The sequence below is a fragment of the Staurois parvus genome, unplaced genomic scaffold, assembly GCF_062004578.1.
Source record: "Staurois parvus isolate SC_StPar_1 unplaced genomic scaffold, SC_StPar_1.0 ptg000512l, whole genome shotgun sequence".
Lineage (NCBI taxonomy): Eukaryota > Metazoa > Chordata > Amphibia > Anura > Ranidae > Staurois > Staurois parvus.
The window spans coordinates 780,659-800,342 of record NW_028318308.1 but is presented as its reverse complement, the minus strand read 5'-3'; the positions used below and the strand labels follow the sequence as shown (position 1 = coordinate 800,342).

General features: G+C 45.8%; 1 protein-coding gene across 1 annotated transcript in view; it reads left to right on the top strand.

The window, feature by feature from the left end:
• Positions 1–18,412, top strand: part of LOC149451880 (phospholipid scramblase 2-like) — a 42,610-nt gene extending 24,198 nt beyond the window's left edge. Inside the window, exons 4-7 of the mRNA XM_089690056.1 lie at positions 2,654–2,835; positions 6,298–6,459; positions 13,102–13,230; positions 16,631–18,412. Coding sequence (XP_089546182.1) covers positions 2,654–2,835; positions 6,298–6,459; positions 13,102–13,230; positions 16,631–16,687 — 530 coding nt within the window. The 3' untranslated portion in view covers positions 16,688–18,412. The remainder of the gene's footprint in view (positions 1–2,653; positions 2,836–6,297; positions 6,460–13,101; positions 13,231–16,630) is intronic.
• Positions 18,413–19,684: the final 1,272 nt, after the last annotated feature.

Genomic DNA, 19,684 nt, shown 5'->3' with positions numbered 1-19,684 from the left:
TGTCAGGACAGTACAAATTCCCCCCAAATGTCAGGACAGTACAGATATCCCCCCAAATGTAAGGACAGTACAGATATCCCCCAAATGTCAGGACAGTACAAATTCCCCCCAAATGTCAGGACAGTACAAATTCCCCCCAAATGTCAGGACAGTACAAATTCCCCCAAATGTCAGAACGGTACAGATATCCCCCAAATGTCAGGACAGTACAGATATCCCCCAAATGTCAGAACGGTACAGATATCCCCCAAATGTCAGGACAGTACAGATATCCCCCAAATGTCAGGACAGGACAGATATCCCCCAAATGTCAGGACAGGACAGATATCCCCCAAATGTCAGGACGGTACAGATATCCCCCAAATGTCAGGACAGGACAGATATCTCCCAAATGACCCCTTTTTTCAAAGTAGACAGTCTGACGTATATTACATAAGAGGCATGGCAAGTTTTTTTGTCATTTTTTTGGAAAATGGAGTAATGAAAAAAAATATTTTTACTTTTTTTTTTTTTTACACATCCTGTCACCAGAGCAGTACAGCGTCAGCATATAACTGGCATGGCGGTGATCAGGGACACTGACTGGTGACAGTATGAAAATAAAAAAATTTGATAATTTAAAAAAAAACAAAGTTATTTCATTTTCTTTTTTAATTACATTTTTGTTTACAATTGTTTTTATATATTACACTATGCCCAAAGTAATATAATGCTACCAGAGTAACATTGTTCTACTCTGGGGAAGTGATCAGAATTTTTTTTTTTTGTACACAATATGATTGCTTATATCAAATAATTCCTTTGCTCTAAGCAAGCATTTAACTGAATGAAATCGATTTTTTCAGGTTTTTTTTGTTGCGATCAGCTATGACTGGACACGGCTAATCACATGACACAGCTGGGCTGTGATAGGCCCAGTTTGTGCATGTGATCGCTGTGACCATTCACAACTAGACACACTGATACAATGTAAAGAAAACAAAACCTCAGCGCCCAGGACTCTCCTATTTAACACACAAATCCCCGTGAGATGCTGCTGTGCACAGGTACAAAGACCAAAAAACTTTTAACAATGAAAACCAGCGCAAACCCACATATTCAATTGCATTACTCAACTTGAAAAATCATTTTTTTGCTAATAAAGATATATATAATAAATTATATATAAATAAATTAATATAAAAATAAAAACATTAAATTAAATTCATAAGTCCAGTGACAAAAAAAAATCAAGTGATAAAAAATCGAAAAAGTCCCCAAAAAAATATATATATTTAACAGTCCCGTGACAAAAATAAATCAATTTATAATTTTCATTGGATTCTTCCGTGTTACTGATCCCTTCACCATCCACCAGTGCAGAAATCAACATTAGCCGCACCCACCAGATATTAGTAAGTCACACGCCTTTCAGGAATATTAAGGGCTCCTGGACCCCCTTTACTTTTGTGAGACCTCCAAATGCTGTTTCCTCTTATATTTGGGTACCTCTTCTGCTTACTCCTCTCACCGAATCCCCCAAAGAAAATCAGGAAAAAGAAAAGACCATAGCGTGATACCGTAGTAATCTCTCCTCCAAATAATCTCTCCAGACCACTCACATTCTTTTGCGGGATATAGCCCGCCTTTTATTACAAGTCTTGATAACGCCCTGTGGGTGGGGTGAAACGCGTTGACGCACTTCCGGTTGCCTGGTCCGTCGTCTGACGTCATTTCCGGTGAGTGGAGCGCACGCCGAGCGGTGCGTTCCAAGGGGCCATCTTAGCCTAGTAGATGAGTCTGTAGCTGAGGTCTGCCATCCTGCTGCACACTAAACTGTGGGGTCTCTTATAAGAAGTCGGTGTACCTGAAAAGTGGATCATTTTGGAAGAAAATCATTGTTGTTTTGAATAAAAGGCGGGCTATATCCCGCAAAAGAATGTGAGTGGTCTGGAGAGATTATTTGGAGGAGAGATTACTACGGTATCACGCTATGGTCTTTTCTTTTTCCTGATTTTCTTTGGGGGATTCGGTGAGAGGAGTAAGCAGAAGAGGTACCCAAATATAAGAGGAAACAGCATTTGGAGGTCTCACAAAAGTAAAGGGGGTCCAGGAGCCCTTAATATTCCTGAAAGGCGTGTGACTTACTAATATCTGGTGAGTGCGGTTAATGTTGATTTCTGCACTGGTGGATGGTGAAGGGATCAGTAACACGGAAGAATCCAATGATAATTATAAATTGATTTATTTTTGTCACGGGACTGTTAAATATATATATATATTTTTTTGGGACTTTTTCGATTTTTTATCACTTGATTTTTTTTGTCACTGGACTTATGAATTTAATTTAATGTTTTTATTTTTATATTAATTTATTTATATATAATTTATTATATATATCTTTATTAGCAAAAAAATGATTTTTCAAGTTGAGTAATGCAATTGAATATGTGGGTTTGCGCTGGTTTTCATTGTTAACACTGATACAATGGATGGCATGAAAGGAAGCCGTCCATTGTATACAACTGTCATGTGACCACAGCAGGTCACATGGTACTGGCAACGTGGCTGGTACACAGATCTGTCATCGGCTGTGTCCGAGGTACACAGACAGTGACCAATCTCGCCACAAAGCTTAGTATTTTCCCACAACGTCCTTTTCTTTTTCTTGTAGTCACGGTGTCACAAGGCTGGGGGCGGAGCTTTGATGTTCTGGATCAGATGGGCCAACGGATATATCAGGCCACTCAGACCGTGGAGTGCTGCGGGCCGATCTACAATCTGAAGGTCAAAGACAATGCGGGTCAGGATGTCATGGAGGTGCTGGAACACCGCGCATGTACCTGCTCTCGTCTGGTTGGTGGTTTTTATACGACTTATTATATATTACTAATGTTATTGGTAACGAGATTTCATCGTTGGGAATGAATATTGATCTCCGGCTGTCCAATAGATACATTGCCAATGTTCTAAGTCAATGAATTTGTTGCCTGGAACCTTCGTCCCAGGCAGCGATTATGGTCTTTGGAGTGATGGCTGCTGGTCACTTCATTTGGGTTTATTGTAGATTTTATTGGACATGTGCATAGGGGTACAAGAAGGGGGGAAAACGGGATATCCTAAAGCAGGGGTCTCCAAACTATGGCCCTCCAGGTGTTGAGGAACTGTAAGTCCCATGAGGCCTTGCAAGACTCTGACAACCACAGGCAAGACTCCCAGAGGCATGATGGGACTTGTAGTACTTCAACAGCTGGAGGGCCAAAGTTTTGAGACCCCTGCCCTAAGGTTTCTACATCTTCTCTGGTCTTCTGTGTGTCCTTCTAGCCTTTTGAGTACCTCGCTCTCAGTGCTACATATGCTGGTTGAGTCTACTTTTTTACAAAAATTGCCATGTGAATGTCTCAAGAATTTGCTCAGCTGTCCTGAATTTTCCCTAATATGTTTATTATGACTTCCAGCTCCATCTAGTGGCTATATTGTGGTATTTTCCTGAAATGCCTCAATCAGGAAAATACTGCATTATGGCCACTAGATGGAGCTGGCAATCATAAGAAATAAGCCAGCTAGTCCAAACATGAGGGCATAGGCCCAGGGGCGGACTGACCATTCGGGCACTCGGGCACTGCCCGAGAGCCCAGGGTCAGTAGGGGCCCCATGAGATGCCCCTAGTACCTTTCATAGGCTTTTTTGGGTGTGGTTTGAGTGTGGGCGAGGACACGGGGCCCCATGAGCCCCTATTGCCCGGGGGCCCCGTGAGTTCTCAGTCCGCCCCTGTATAGGCCTGAGTTATTCACACAGCAAATTTTTAATCAATAGACCCCTTAGACTTAGAATTCGGCTCCCTCACATCTGAGGTTCTAGTGGTATCTCAGTCTTTACCACTGTTCTCTTCCACGGCAGGACAGCATTGGAAGGTTCCTGTGTTACTTTCCCACCAAGACAGTCACTCACCACTAGGGATGAGGTTAAGGTTCAGTCCGAACACAAGTTTGGACTGAACTTTGGCTGTTCAGGTGTTTGAACAAATGCCCGAAAATGAACCCCTTTTGGTTGGAGTCGAACTTTGTGTAGAATGATGGAATTACTGCAGATTTGCTGTCACCACCACGTCCTTAACAAGCAGTGATGTCACACGGCCTCATTCACTTATAGTACATACAGGAGCTAGGAATCCCCAGCCATGTGAGCAGTTGGGCCCGGATAGTTAAAAAAAAGGCACAGGGGTTCCCCATAATTTCTGCCAGGCGCTTCACAATGGGTATAAATTTTAAAAAGGATCACCCACACACAAGAAACCAGCATGCGTTTTCCCCATATTCTATACCAGTCTATTATTTATAGGGAACCCTGCTCAAAAATCAAGGAGAAATAAATCTTGAGGTCCCTCACAAAAATCCATGCCAGACCCTGACGGTTGTGGAAAAGGGGAATCAGCGTTCTACCCTCCCCCTTAACCATAACAGGCCACATGCCCTCAACATGAGGGGGTTCCATTGTACTCAGGTTGATGAGGACAAGGGCCTCTTCTCCACAACCCTGGCCTGGTGGTTCTGGGGGTCTGTAGGTGGAGGGCTTATCAGAATCTAGAAGCTCCCTTTAGCAATGCAGGGGCACCCAGACACTGCCACCCGCCAAAACAGGGAAAATAAACGTCACCTGCCAACATGTCTGGACAGGTCTCTTCTCTCCCACCAAATGACCAGCTGATGACGGCTGATATATACAAAGAGGTGGGATTTCTCAGGTGACATCACTGATCATATATGGACATAAATGTATGATGTCACTGGTACCCAAACCTAAAGGGCCTGGTATAAATGTATGTGTTTTTTTTTCTTTGTAATGTCCATACCATCTACACTGCACAAGGAGCCCCCCACCAACAAGTATATCCATGCAGTGTCTAGGACTGTCCAGAAAATTGAAAAAATTACCACCAACATATTGCACGACATCCCTATCAAAATTATATAGAGAAACATAGGTAATGGGATTTTGGAAGTGCGTAAAAATAATCCAAATGTTTTTTAAATTTACAATTTATTTATATCCATAAAATTACATTTGATACAGTTCAAACAGACTTAGCAATCACAACATGCTTGACTGTTTCCTGCGGTGCACAGGTGATGCTTCCCAACATGTTTCGTCCATCCTGGGCTTCCTCAGGCCTGGGCTTGTGAAAACTCAAAGCTGAGCTAAACCTAACCACTTTAATATTAATCAAAGTTATTATTATTATTATTATACAGTATTTATAAAGCGCCAATAGTTCGCTCAGCGCTGTACATTACAAAGGGGGACAGAACATGTGACAGAACAATACCAATACAATGCAAAACATGAGGGGATCAAGGGCCCTGCTCTTTCGAGCTTACAATCTAGGAGGGAGGGGGTGGTGGCACAGGAGGAGATAGCTGTGGGGGATGGAGTGGTAGGAAGAGTGGAGGAGGGAGGCAAGTTAGCAGGGGGTGGGGTAGGCTTCCCTGAAGAGATGGGTTTTCAGGGTGTGCCTAAAGGAGAGGAGAGTAGGTGATAATCTGATGGGTTGGGGCAGGGAGTTCCAGAGGATGGGTGACACCCTGGAGAAGTCCTGGAGGCGGGCATGGGAGGAGGAGACCAGGGAACTAGAGAGAAGGAGGTCTTGTGAGGAGCGGAGTGTGCGTGCTGGGCGGTACTTGGATATTAGGTCAGTGATGTAGTTCGGGGCAGTATGGTGGACAGCTTTGTACGTCAGCGTTAGGATTTTGAATTTGATCCGTTGCGCAATCGGAAGCCAGTGGAGGGATTGGCAGAGGGGGGTGGCGGAGACAGAGCGGTTGGAAAGGTGAATGAGTCTGGCAGCCGTGTTCAGGATGGACTGAAGAGGGGATAGCCAGCGGCGAGGCAGGCCAGTGAGGAGGGAGTTGCAGTAGTCGAGTCGTGATATGATGAGGGAGTGGATGAGCTGTTTAGTGGTTTCTGGGGTTAGGAACGTGCGGATTTTGGCGATGTTGCGGAGGTGGAGTCTGCACGAGTTTGTTAAAGATTGGACTTGGGGCTGGAAGGATAGGTTGGAGTCCAGAATGACACCCAGTACTCTGGCCTGCATGACAAAGCAATTCCGCAGGATTTTCTCAGGGTTTGGGTATCATCTGTAGCTTCAAACTGTATACATGTACAGAGCTTGGACATTGTAAGCAAAGAGTACCTGAAAACTATTGCAAAATATTACTAACTTCTAGATCGTAAAAGGTGGACTCAGGACAAAGACCATTCTTTTTTAGGGCAAACAGTTGTTTGCAGTTGCTCATGTTCTAATATTTGTGTCTGTTCTAGATGGAGGTGATTGTCCCATCATATGGGGTCGTCGGATTGGTTACTTTGCACTTCAAGCCCCTAATCACCCACTTATCCATTATGAACCCATCAAAGGAAGTTGTTTTGCTGATCCTGGGCCCCAGCTTCCAGACCAGCATCTTCGGGAACGTAGCCTTTGAGGTATTTCATAAAGGAAATTCTAATGAGCATAGAGTCCAGTCCATGCTATCATTCTAGGAGAGGCAGGCTGGATCTCTAGGATTGGCTTTAGACCAATTTAGGGTGTTGCCGATTTTTATGTTATTGTATCCCACCTAACAAAGGATCAGCTCCATACCACCGGGATGGTTTGCAATGAGATGAGACCAATGATGGTAAACGAATAATGGTAAGCTTGGCACCTCCAGTCTTCTGGCTACATTTCTAAAATTAAATTGATGGTCTTTTGTCTTCATGGCTGGATGAAACTGCTATCTCATCTGTGACAAGACAAAAATAAGAAAATGTGGTTTTCAAACCATTCTTTGAAATCCTATTAACTGTTTATAGTTAAATCATGCTATCTGCCTGCTAGGTGTTATCCTTCACTAGGCTAATCATGTCCAACATTTGTAGAACATTTGAAAGTCCCTTTTCAACCTATACAACCTTCCCTTCTCCCTATCTACGTCATCACCTCCATCCATTGCCATCTCCTTCCCTACTGTATCTAGTGTACCCAACTGTCATCACCTCCATCCACCGCCATCTCCCTCCCTATTGTATCTAGTGTACCCGACTGTCATCACCTCCATCCACCGCTATCTCCTTCCCTACTGTATCTAGTGTACCCAACTGTCATCACCTCCATCCACTGCCATCTCCCTCCCTATTGTATCTAGTGTACCCGACTGTCATCACCTCCATCCACCGCTATCTCCTTCCCTACTGTATCTAGTGTAACCGACTGTCATCACCTCCATCCACCGCCATCTCCTTCCCTATTGTATCTAGTGTACCCGACTGTCATCACCTCCATCCACTGCCATCTCCTTCCTTATTGTATCTAGTGTACCCGACTGTCATCACCTCCATCCACCGCCATCTCCTTCCATATTGTATCTAGTGTACCCAACTGTCATCACCTCCATCCATTGCCATCTCCTTCCCTATTGTATCTAGTGTACCCGACTGTCATCACCTCCATCCACGGTCATCTCCTTCCCTTTGTATCTAGTGTACCCGACTGTCATCACCTCCATCCACCGCCATCTCCTTCCCTTTGTATCTAGTGTACCCAACTGTCATCACCTCCATCCACCGCCATCTCCTTCCCAATTGTATCTAGTGTACCCAACTGTCATCACCTCCATCCACCGCCATCTCCTTCCCTATTGTATGTAGTGTACCCGACTGTCATCACCTCCATCCACCGCCATCTCCTTCCCTATTGTATCTAGTGTACCCGACTGTCATCACCTCCATCCACCACCATCTCCTTCCCTATTGTATCTAGTGTACCCAACTGTCATTACCTCCATCCACCGCCATCTCCTTCCCTATTGTATCCAGTGTACCCAACTGTCATTACCTCCATCCACTGCCACCTGCTTCCTATTGTATCTAGTGTACCCGACTGTCATCACCTCCATCCACCACCATCTCCTTCCCTATTGTATCTAGTGTACCCAACTGTCATCACCTCCATCCACTGCCATCTTCTTCTCTGTTGTATCTAGTGTACCCGACTGTCATCACCTCCATCCACCATCATCTCCTTCCTATTGTATCTAGTGTACCCGACTGTCATCACCTCCATCCACTGACATCTCCTTCCCTATTGTATCTAGTGTACCCGACTGTCATCACCTCCATCCATTTCCAACTCCTTCCCTACTGTATCTAGTGTACCCGACTGTCATCACCTCCATCCACTGACATCTCCTCCTCTATTGTATCTAGTGTATCCAGCTATTATCACCCATTGCCATCTCCTTCCCTATTGTATCTAGTGTACCCAACTGTCATCACCTCCATCCAAGGCCATCTCCTTCCCTATTGTATCTAGTGTACCCAACTGTCCTCAACTCCATCCACTGACATCTCCTTCCCTATTGTATCTAGTGTACCCAACTGTCATTACCTCCATCCACTGCCACATGCTTCCTATTGTATCTAGTGTACCCAACTGTCATCACCTCCATCCACTGACATCTCCTTCCCTATTGTATCTAGTGTACCCAACTGTCATCACCTCCATCCACCTCCATCTTCTTCTCTGTTGTATCTAGTGTACCCAACTGTCATCACCTCCATCCATTTCCAATTCCTTCCCTATTGTAACTAGTGTACCCAACTGTCATCACCGCCATCCACTGCCACCTTCTTCTCTGTTGTATCTAGTGTACCCAACTGTCATCACCTCCATCCACTGACATCTCCTCCTCTATTGTATCTAGTGTACCCTACTGTCATCACCTCCATCCATTTCCAACTCCTTCCCTATTGTATCTAGTGTACCCAACTGTCATCACCTCCATCCAAGGCCATCTCCTTCCCTATTGTATCTAGTGTACCCAACTGTCCTCACCTCCATCCACTGCCATCTCCTTCCTTATTGTATCTAGTGTACCCAACTGCCATCATCTCCATCCACTGCCATCTCCTTCCCTATTGTATCTTGTGTATCCGACTGTCATCACCTTCATCCACTGACATCTCCTTCCCTATTGTATCTAGTGTACCCAACTGTCATCACCTCCATCCACCGCCATCTCCTTCCCTATTGTATCTAGTGTACCCAACTGTCATCACCTCCATCCACCACCATCTCCTTCCCTATTGTATCTAGTGTACCCGACTGTCATCACCTCCATCCACCACCATCTCCTTCCCTATTGTATCTAGTATACCCGACTGTCATCACCTCCATCCACCACCATCTCCTTCCCTATTGTATCTAGTGTACCCAACTGTCATCACCTCCATCCACCGCCATCTCCTTCCATATTGTATCTAGTGTACCCGACTGTCATCACCTCCATCCACCGCCATCTCCTTCCCTATTGTATCTAGTGTACCCGACTGTCATCACCTCCATCCACCGCCATCTCCTTCCGTATTGTATCTAGTGTACCCATCTGTCATCACCTCCATAAACTGACATCTCCCTCCCTGTTGTATCTAGTGTACCCAACTGTCATCACCTCCATCCACCGCCATCTCCTTCCCTATTGTATCTAGTGTACCCAACTGTCATCACCTCCATCCACTGACATCTCCTTCCCTATTGTATCTAGTGTACCCGACTGTCATCACCTCCATCCACCGCCATCTCCTTCCCTATTGTATCTAGTGTACCCGACTGTCATCACCTCCATCAACTGACCTCTTCCTTCCTATTGTATCTACGGTACCCGACTGTCATCACCTCCATCAACTGACCTCTTCCTTCCTATTGTATCTAGTGTACCCGACTGTCATCACCTCCATCCACTGTCATCTCCTTCCTTATTGTATCTAGTGTATCCGACTGCCATCACCTCCATTTACCACCATCTCCTTCAGTATTGTATCTAGTGTACCCGACTGTCATCACCTCCATCCACCGCCATCTCCTTCACTATTGTATCTAGTGTACCCAACTGTCATCACCTCCATCCACGGCCATCTCCTTTCCTATTGTATCTAGTGTACCCGACTGTCATCACCTCCATCCACTGTCATCTCCTTCCTTATTGTATCTAGTGTATCCGACTGCCATCACCTCCATTTACCACCATCTCCTTCCCTATTGTATCTAGTGTACCCGACTGTCATCACCTCCATCCACCGCCATCTCCTTCCCTATTGTATCTAGTGTACCCAACTGTCATCACCTCCATCCACCGCCATCTCCTTCCCTATTGTATCTAGTGTACCCGACTGTCATCACCTCCATCCACCGCCATCTCCTTCCATATTGTATCTAGTGTACCCGACTGTCATCACCTCCATCCACCGCCATCTCCTTCCCTATTGTATCTAGTGTACCCAACTGTCATCATCTCCATCCACCGCCATCTCCTTCCCTATTGTATCTAGTGTACCCAACTGTCATCACCTCCATCCACCGCCATCTCCTTCCCTATTGTATCTAGTGTACCCAACTGTCATCACCTCCATCCACTGACATCTCCTTCCCTATTGTATCTAGTGTACCCGACTGTCATCACCTCCATCCACCGCCATCTCCTTCCCTATTGTATCTAGTGTACCCGACTGTCATCACCTCCATCAACTGACCTCTTCCTTCCTATTGTATCTACGGTACCCGACTGTCATCACCTCCATCAACTGACCTCTTCCTTCCTATTGTATCTAGTGTACCCGACTGTCATCACCTCCATCCACTGTCATCTCCTTCCTTATTGTATCTAGTGTATCCGACTGCCATCACCTCCATTTACCACCATCTCCTTCCCTATTGTATCTAGTGTACCCGACTGTCATCACCTCCATCCACCGCCATCTCCTTCCCTATTGTATCTAGTGTACCCAACTGTCATCACCTCCATCCACCGCCATCTCCTTCCCTATTGTATCTAGTGTACCCGACTGTCATCACCTCCATCCACCGCCATCTCCTTCCCTATTGTATCTAGTGTACACGACTGTCATCACCTCCATCCACCACCATCTCCTTCCCTATTGTATCTAGTATACCCGACTGTCATCACCTCCATCCACCACCATCTCCTTCCCTATTGTATCTAGTGTACCCAACTGTCATCACCTCCATCCACCGCCATCTCCTTCCATATTGTATCTAGTGTACCCGACTGTCATCACCTCCATCCACCGCCATCTCCTTCCGTATTGTATCTAGTGTACCCATCTGTCATCACCTCCATAAACTGACATCTCCCTCCCTGTTGTATCTAGTGTACCCAACTGTCATCACCTCCATCCACCGCCATCTCCTTCCCTATTGTATCTAGTGTACCCAACTGTCATCACCTCCATCCACTGACATCTCCTTCCCTATTGTATCTAGTGTACCCGACTGTCATCACCTCCATCCACCGCCATCTCCTTCCCTATTGTATCTAGTGTACCCGACTGTCATCACCTCCATCAACTGACCTCTTCCTTCCTATTGTATCTACGGTACCCGACTGTCATCACCTCCATCAACTGACCTCTTCCTTCCTATTGTATCTAGTGTACCCGACTGTCATCACCTCCATCCACTGTCATCTCCTTCCTTATTGTATCTAGTGTATCCGACTGCCATCACCTCCATTTACCACCATCTCCTTCCCTATTGTATCTAGTGTACCCGACTGTCATCACCTCCATCCACCGCCATCTCCTTCACTATTGTATCTAGTGTACCCAACTGTCATCACCTCCATCCACGGCCATCTCCTTTCCTATTGTATCTAGTGTACCCGACTGTCATCACCTCCATCCACTGTCATCTCCTTCCTTATTGTATCTAGTGTATCCGACTGCCATCACCTCCATTTACCACCATCTCCTTCCCTATTGTATCTAGTGTACCCGACTGTCATCACCTCCATCCACCGCCATCTCCTTCCCTATTGTATCTAGTGTACCCAACTGTCATCACCTCCATCCACCGCCATCTCCTTCCCTATTGTATCTAGTGTACCCGACTGTCATCACCTCCATCCACCGCCATCTCCTTCCATATTGTATCTAGTGTACCCGACTGTCATCACCTCCATCCACCGCCATCTCCTTCCCTATTGTATCTAGTGTACACGACTGTCATCACCTCCATCCACTGCCATCTCCTTCCCTATTGTATCTAGTGTACCCGACTGTCATCACCTCCATCCACCGCCATCTCCTTCCCTATTGTATCTAGTGTACCCGACTGTCATCACCTCCATCCACCGCCATCTCCTTCCCTATTGTATCTAGTGTACCCGACTGTCATCACCTCCATCCATTGCCAACTCCTTCCCTATTGTATCTAGTGTACCCGACTGTCATCACCTCCATCCGCTGCCATCTCCTTCTGTATTGTATCTAGTGTACCCAACTGTCATCCCAACATCCACTGCCATCTCCTTCCCTATTGTATCTAGTGTACCCGACTGTCATCACCTCCATCTACCACCATCTCCTTCCCTATTGTATCTAGTGTACCCAACTGTCATCACCTCCATCCACCGCCATCTCCTTCCCTATTGTATCTAGTATACCCAACTGTCATCACCTCTATCCACTGCCATCTCCTTCTGTATTGTATCTAGTGTACCCGACTGTCATCACCTCCATCCACCGCCATCTCCTTCTGTATTGTATCTAGTGTACCCGACTGTCATCACCTCCATCCACCACCATCTCCTTCCCTATTGTATCTAGTGTACCCAACTGTCATCACCTCCATCCACCGCCATCTCCTTCCATATTGTATCCAGTGTACCCAACTGTCATCACCTCCATCCACCACCATCTCCTTCCCTATTTTGTATCTAGTGTACCCGACTGTCATCACCTCCATCCACCGCCATCTCCTTCCCTATTGTATCTAGGGTACCCAACTGTCATCACCTCCATCCACCGCCATCTCCCACCCTATTGTATCTAGTGTACCCGACTGTCATCACCTCCATCCACCGCCATCTCCCACCCTATTGTATCTAGTGTAACCAACTGTCATTGTATATAGTGAACTCTAGGCATTGCATAAACCATTGGAATTTTAGGATAAACAATACCAGTTTTTGTTTTCTTTTATTTAGATGGGTGTTGTTCTCATTTTTTTGTTTTTTTGTTTTTTCTGCTGGGATTTGTATCTGACATCTCTGTGACTCTTTTTCCCGGAAGGTAAAATCTCGAGATGAGCAGCATGTGGTTGGGGTGATAAAAGGTGAGGGAGGCCAATACACAGTTACATTTCCGATGGACCTGGAGGTGACAATGAAAGCGGTGATTGTGGCCTCCTGCTTTTATCTGGTAAGGACATCACCATTCATCTCTTTACATCACTGTACTATTTACTGCTTCAGTGCAAGGGGCAATCTCAGTAGATGTGAATGAGCAGTTTATTCTTCTGCCTTCGTTTTTATTTCATGTAACGTATGTTAAAATAGTCACGGGTGCAGTGAGGCTCAATAGGGAGACTCTGAATCATCATTGTACAATGAGTGAGGCAGAGGTAGCTGGGATAAAATATTTGTTTAAAAACAAATGACAAATGTTGTTTAAAAAGGAGATGAGTCGTCACTGGATTGATCATTTGCCACTTGATATGCTTTAAAGGGATCTGCAAAACATTGGATAACTAATTGTGCATGACCGGCTTCTACTGAATGAGCATGATGGAAAACCAGCATCCGATCAACGCTCACAGCCAATGACTGCGATTGCTGATCAGATTGTCCTGGCACGAGGGTGGCCTTCCTGTCAGAACACAATAGTTCAGCGGAAAGATCGCTGCACTAACCACTGGGATGCATGAAAAAAAACGTCCCGTGTGTACCCGGGGTGAGGCAGTGCTGCAATTTTTCACAGAATGAACAGTACTGACATCTATGGTCAATGACCTTTGTATATTACTAGTTCACTCACAAGAGTTCATCCACACATCCCCTCCTAACCACTGGTCTATAGCCCTCCCACTGTACCTCCCTGAGCATGGGCCAGTCCTCCCATTGTTTCTGATCTCCTGCCCATCCTCCATACCTTTCTGAACAACGATCTCCAATGCTGCCATTGTCCCTTCCAGAATATGGGCCTCCTGGCAATCCACCCTATTATAAATAGTTCTCTGCCCATTCACTTTACTGGTTCCATCCAGAAGATGGATCTTCTGCCCTGTCCTTCCAAAAGAAGTTCTCTTGCTCTCCTACTGTCTATTTCATAAGATAGATATTCTGCCCATCCAACTATGTTCCAGGACATGGTTCTCCTGCCCATTAATCCTATCTTCCAGGACACATTTCTTCTGTCCATTCACACTGCCTTCAGGAACTTTGGTCTTATGCACTCCCACACTTCTATCCAGTACACAGTTTAGCTGCTCTCCCACTGTCCCTTCCAGAACATCTGTTCCCTGCTAATGTGCCCTACCTTCTAAAATACATGTCTCCTGCTCTCATGTGCTCCCAACCAGAAAACCATGCCCATTCATTGTCACTTCCAGTACATGGGTCTACTGTCCACCTGTACTCTCTTCCAGAGAGTTGGCCCATACCCTCCTACAGTCTCCTTTTTAGGAAAAAAAAGGTCCCATGCTCTCCTCCTTCCTCTTACAGAACATGGGTCTCCTGCCAATCTGTACTCCCTTCCAGTACATGGGTATCCTGTTAATCTTACGGACCAGAGGTCAGGAAGTGAACGGCCAATGGACAGTTGTCAATTGTAAATTCATTGTGTGCGTTTGCCCGTATTTAGACCATACCATACCAAATAACACCTTAAATAGATTAAATATACAGGTAATATGTCACACATTATAAGGCCATTACTACATGGTAGATAAATGCCTACGAGCCTAGTCACACTCTAAGGTCTGAGGTAGGGATCTACACTCTAAAATAAAGTGTCAAGTACCTGGTGGCGGAGCCTGACGTGATGCGGAGGGCATCTCCTACACCTCTGGCTCAGTGCCCCTGATAGAGAAGACAGGTGGTGCAAGAGCCCAGAGTGGCATGAGTGGCTGTTGATCTTGTTAGCAGCAGATAGTGTTCAAGCCAGAGAAGAAAAAAGTAGACAGCGGACCACAGAGGAATGGACTGCCTGGGTGATAGCAGCTAAGTAGCAGGCTGGAAAAAACAGGTCCTGGCTGGCAGAAGGCAAATGTAGAGCAGGTACTGGCTGGTAGCCGTCAGGTGGTGAGCAGGCAGTAATTGGTAGTAGGTAGGTGATGGGCAGGTGCTGGCTGGTCAATGAGCAGATGATCAATAGGCGGCAGCTTATAGCAGGTAGGTGCTTGGAGCAGATTGCTAGCAAGCAAGTAGAGGAACAGTGAAGTCAGACATACCTGCTTAGAGACTGGTAATTGGAACAGGTACAAGTACATAGAGAAAAACATGGTCAGGATACCGGTCGGGGTCCATACCAGATGAGCAGTACAGTGGCAACAGGAGCAGAGCTCAGGAAGCAAGCCAAATTCAAGGCAGACAGAGTCCAAGGAATGGTCAGGGCTAGCTGGTCCAGTAACTGGTATTCGATGCAAGTACCGCATCACAAATCAGATGGGAAACCCTGTAGACAAGACAGCACTGAACCTGAGCATTGGTTCAATTTAAATAGCCTGCCTGGGGTCAACATTAGTGATAGATGCGCATGTATGAGCACGAGGATCCGCCTAGAAGAGCCATCTTGCCTGACATAAAGCATAAGATCTTCAAGGAGAGTATTAAGATTTCCTCTTAGCTGGCAATCGGTGGCAGATTCTCCACCCTGTGATTGAGACCATGGACCTACATTTGCCAGATGGTAGCAGATTATTATTATTATTATTATACAGTATTTATAAAGCGCCAATAGTTCGCTACATTACAAAGGGAGACAGAACATGTGACAGAACAATACCAATACAATGCAAAACATGAGGGGATTGAGGGCCCTGCTCCTTGGAGCTTACAATCTAGGAGGGAGGGGATGGTGGCACAGGAGGAGATAGCTGTGGGGGATGGAGTGGTAGGAAGAGTGGAGGAGGTCGGCAAGTTAGCAGGGGGTGGGGTAGGCTTCTCTGAAGAGGTGGGTTTTCAGGGTGCGCCTAAGGAGAGGAGAGTAAGTGATAATCTGATGGGTTGGGGCATGGAGTTTCAGAGGATAGGTGACACCCTGGAGAAGTCCTGGAGGTGGGCATGGGAGGAGGAGACCAGGGAACTAATCCTCTTGAGTTCAGTCAATACTAGTTCTAGCCAGAATATGCTACCAATGGGTTACAGTGTGCCAGAAGAATCAGTATCTGGGCCAATGTTGTCAGCTTCTAAACATGTGGATCCAATGCAGCCCGAGAACCTCTTGGACTCCCAGTGAACACAGCCACTTTGTGAAAGTCGGAGTATAGCTACATCTTCTCCAAACTTCCCACAGTGAGGTGCTGAGGTCACTATTACCTATTTTAGAGTCTCAGGTGGTGCTATGAAATAATAGGGAGGGGGGTCCCTGTGCACCATTATTTTTGTCTGTACTCCCACCCTAGGTGTACATGTTGGGTACCCTCCGACATTAGCACATGTCTGCTGTCCAATGTAGTAAGGTTATCTTCAGATAGAAAGGGAAGTCATAAACACACAGCCAACAAGGTGTTAATGGCTCGTTAATTCTCTATTATCATATCTGGGCTTTATATTTGATGAGCCTTTCATAATGACTGGAATTGTGCTTGTCTCTAATGCAGGATTCCATGATTCATGACAAAAGGAGGCACGTGGCAAACCGTCCAAGCAGCGACTAAGCAGATGTTGAAGTCTTAAGACTGGTCTTCTCGTGTCCTGACTACAGAAAATAAGAAACCCTGCTCAGTATCATGTTGAAAAACCTTTGTCTCCGGTAGCAGCTTCCATCTCTGATGGTCTTGTAGCTCACTGGTGTTAAACCTGGTCTAGATTCTTGGACCCCAATCTTCAATTTATATCATATTTGGGCCAAAATATAAATTTGCTAACCATGTGTTACCCACTGATTATACAACAAGACTTTCATTTTGATCCTGCGTTATTGAGGATTCTTTATCACAATTAGAATCTCATTGATAATAGAGATCAGTTTTGGAGGACTTCTCATCATAAGCGGATATTTCATTATTAATAGAGATACCAGCCCACCAGAGCAAGTTCTGTTTGGAATTCTTATCACCAGGAGTCATCCCATTCCTTATAAAGATACCATCCCACTGGACCCAGTTTTGAAGATTCCTCATCGTAAGCAGGCATCCGATTCCTAATGGAGTGGGCGGTCCACCAAAGCCAGTTTCAAAAGACTCCTCATTTAAAACACATATCTCATGCTCAGTAGAGATACCAGCCTACCAGTGCCAGTTTTTAAAGACTCCTTATCCCAGGCGGACATATCATACCTAAGAGACATACCAGCCCAACAGAGCAGCTTCTGAAAGATTTATCAGACATGGACATCTCATACCTAAAAGAGATACCAGCCCACCAGAGCCAGTTTTGAAAAACTCCTCAACATCAGTGGACACTCCATTCCTAAAAGAGATACCAGCCCACCAGAGCCAGTTTTGAAATGCTCCTCAACATCAGTGGACACTCCTTTCCTAAAAGAGATAGCAGCCCACTAGAGCAAGTTCTGTTTGGAATTCTTATCACCAGGAGTCATCCCATTCCTTATAAAGATACCAGCCCACAAGAGCCAGTTTCGAAAGACTCCTCAACATCAGTGGGCACTCCTTTCCTAATAGAGATACCAGCCCACCAGAGCCAGTTTCGAAAGACTCCTCAACATCAGTGGGCACTCCTTTCCTAATAGAGATACCAGCCCACCAGAGCCAGTTTTGAAAGACTCCTCAACATCAGTGGACACTCCTTTCCTAATAGAGATACCAGCCCACCAGAGCCAGTTTCAAAAGACTCCTCATCACAAGCAGACCTCATACCTAATACAGATACTAGCCCATCAGAACCAGTTTGGTAGGAATCTTCAACACAAGTGGCATCCCATTAATAATAGAGATACCAGCCCATGAGAGCCAGCCTTGAGGGACTTCTCATCACAAGCAGCCACCTTCTCCCTAAAGTTTATACCAGTCTAGTACGGCCAGTTTTAGAGGCTTCCACATCATAAGAAGACATCCCTTTCCTAACAAAGATACCAGCCAACAGGAGCCAGTTTGGAGATGGATCACTCTGCAAAATTTACCAGAGATAATGACTTCTTGGAGGAAAGGAACTTCTACCTGTTGACGTGGATGGACAGGATGTGGTTCCTCTAGCATAGGGCGTGGAATTCCACCAAGGTTTGGAATGCTGTTGCATGTTACTGTGCCGATGTGATATGTTTGCTGCACAAATTCGTTATTTTCCAGCTTCAGCAGCCTAAGGCCGGGGGGGCCAAGGTGGGCATGCTAAGCCATTTTAGACGCACCCAGAATATCAATTTTGTATATACAAATAATTTGATATTTCTCATTAAAATATACCTGTAATTAAGGTAAATATTATCGCGTCTGTAGTGTAATTCTTCTGTATGAAAAAGGTGGCCTTTGCATTGATCTCTGTATTTGGATCCACGTATCTGTGCAAACTGATCTTCCACGTCAGGAGACAGTGCAAGTCCATCATAGAGCCGACCTAAACAGACAATCGGGTACAGTGAGTGCAGCTGAAATGAACACCCTACAGGCCAGGGGCATTGCTAGGATTGCCAAGGACTGGAGGAACCTTTGAGCATTCCAAGGGACGTAATATTGTGGTGCGAGCTGCTTGTGTTACTAGGGGGAGGGGCATGGTTCAATAAATCCTGAGCTGCCTTTCCCCTCCGAAAATATGCTTGAGAGCAGAACTCCAGGAAAAAGATTTATATCTCCATGCAGTGGGGCTGTGCCCGTACTATACGGATTACGTGCTCATTGTGTCTATGACAGGAGTCTCCACACTTTCTAACCAAAGAGCCGATTTATTGTCTCTCAGACTTTAGGAGGGCCAAAGTGGCCAGTGGGAGTAGACAATGTCCCAGCATCAGTAAGGGTAAAAAAATGACATAGTGCTTGTAGTCAGTGGGAGGAATAGTGTCCATCATTGGTGTCAGTGGGAGGAATAGTGTCCCGTCATTGGTGTCAGTGGGAGGAATAGTGTCCCGCCATTGGTGTCAGTGGGAGGAATAGTGCCCCATCATTGGTGTCAGTGGGAGGAATAGTGTCCCATCATTGGTGTCAGTGGGAGGAATAGTGCCCCATCATTGGTGTCAATGGGAGGAATAGTGCCCCATCCCTGGTATCAGTGGGGGGGAATAGTGCCCAATCATTGGTGTCAGTGGGAGGAATAGTGCCCCATTATTGGTGTCAGTGGGAGGAATAGTGCCCCATTATTGGTATCAGTGGGAGGAATAGTGCCCCATCATTGGTGTCAGTGGAGGAATAGTACTCCGTCATTGGTGTCAGTGGGAGGAATAGTGTCCCATCATTGGTATCAGTGGGAGGAATAGTGTCCCATCATTGGTGTCAGTGTGAGGAATAGTGCCCCATCATTGGTGTCAGTGGTAGGAATAGTGCCCCATCATTGGTGTCAGTGGGAGGAATAGTGCCCCATCATTGGTGTCAGTGGCAGGAATAGTGCCCCATCATTGGTGTCAGTGGGAGGAATAGTGTCCCATCATTGATATCAGAGGAAAGAATAGTGCCCCATCCTTGGTATTAGTTGGAGGAATAGTGTCCTATCATTGGTATCAGTGGGAGGAATAGTGCCCCATCATTGGTGTCAGTGGGAGGAATAGT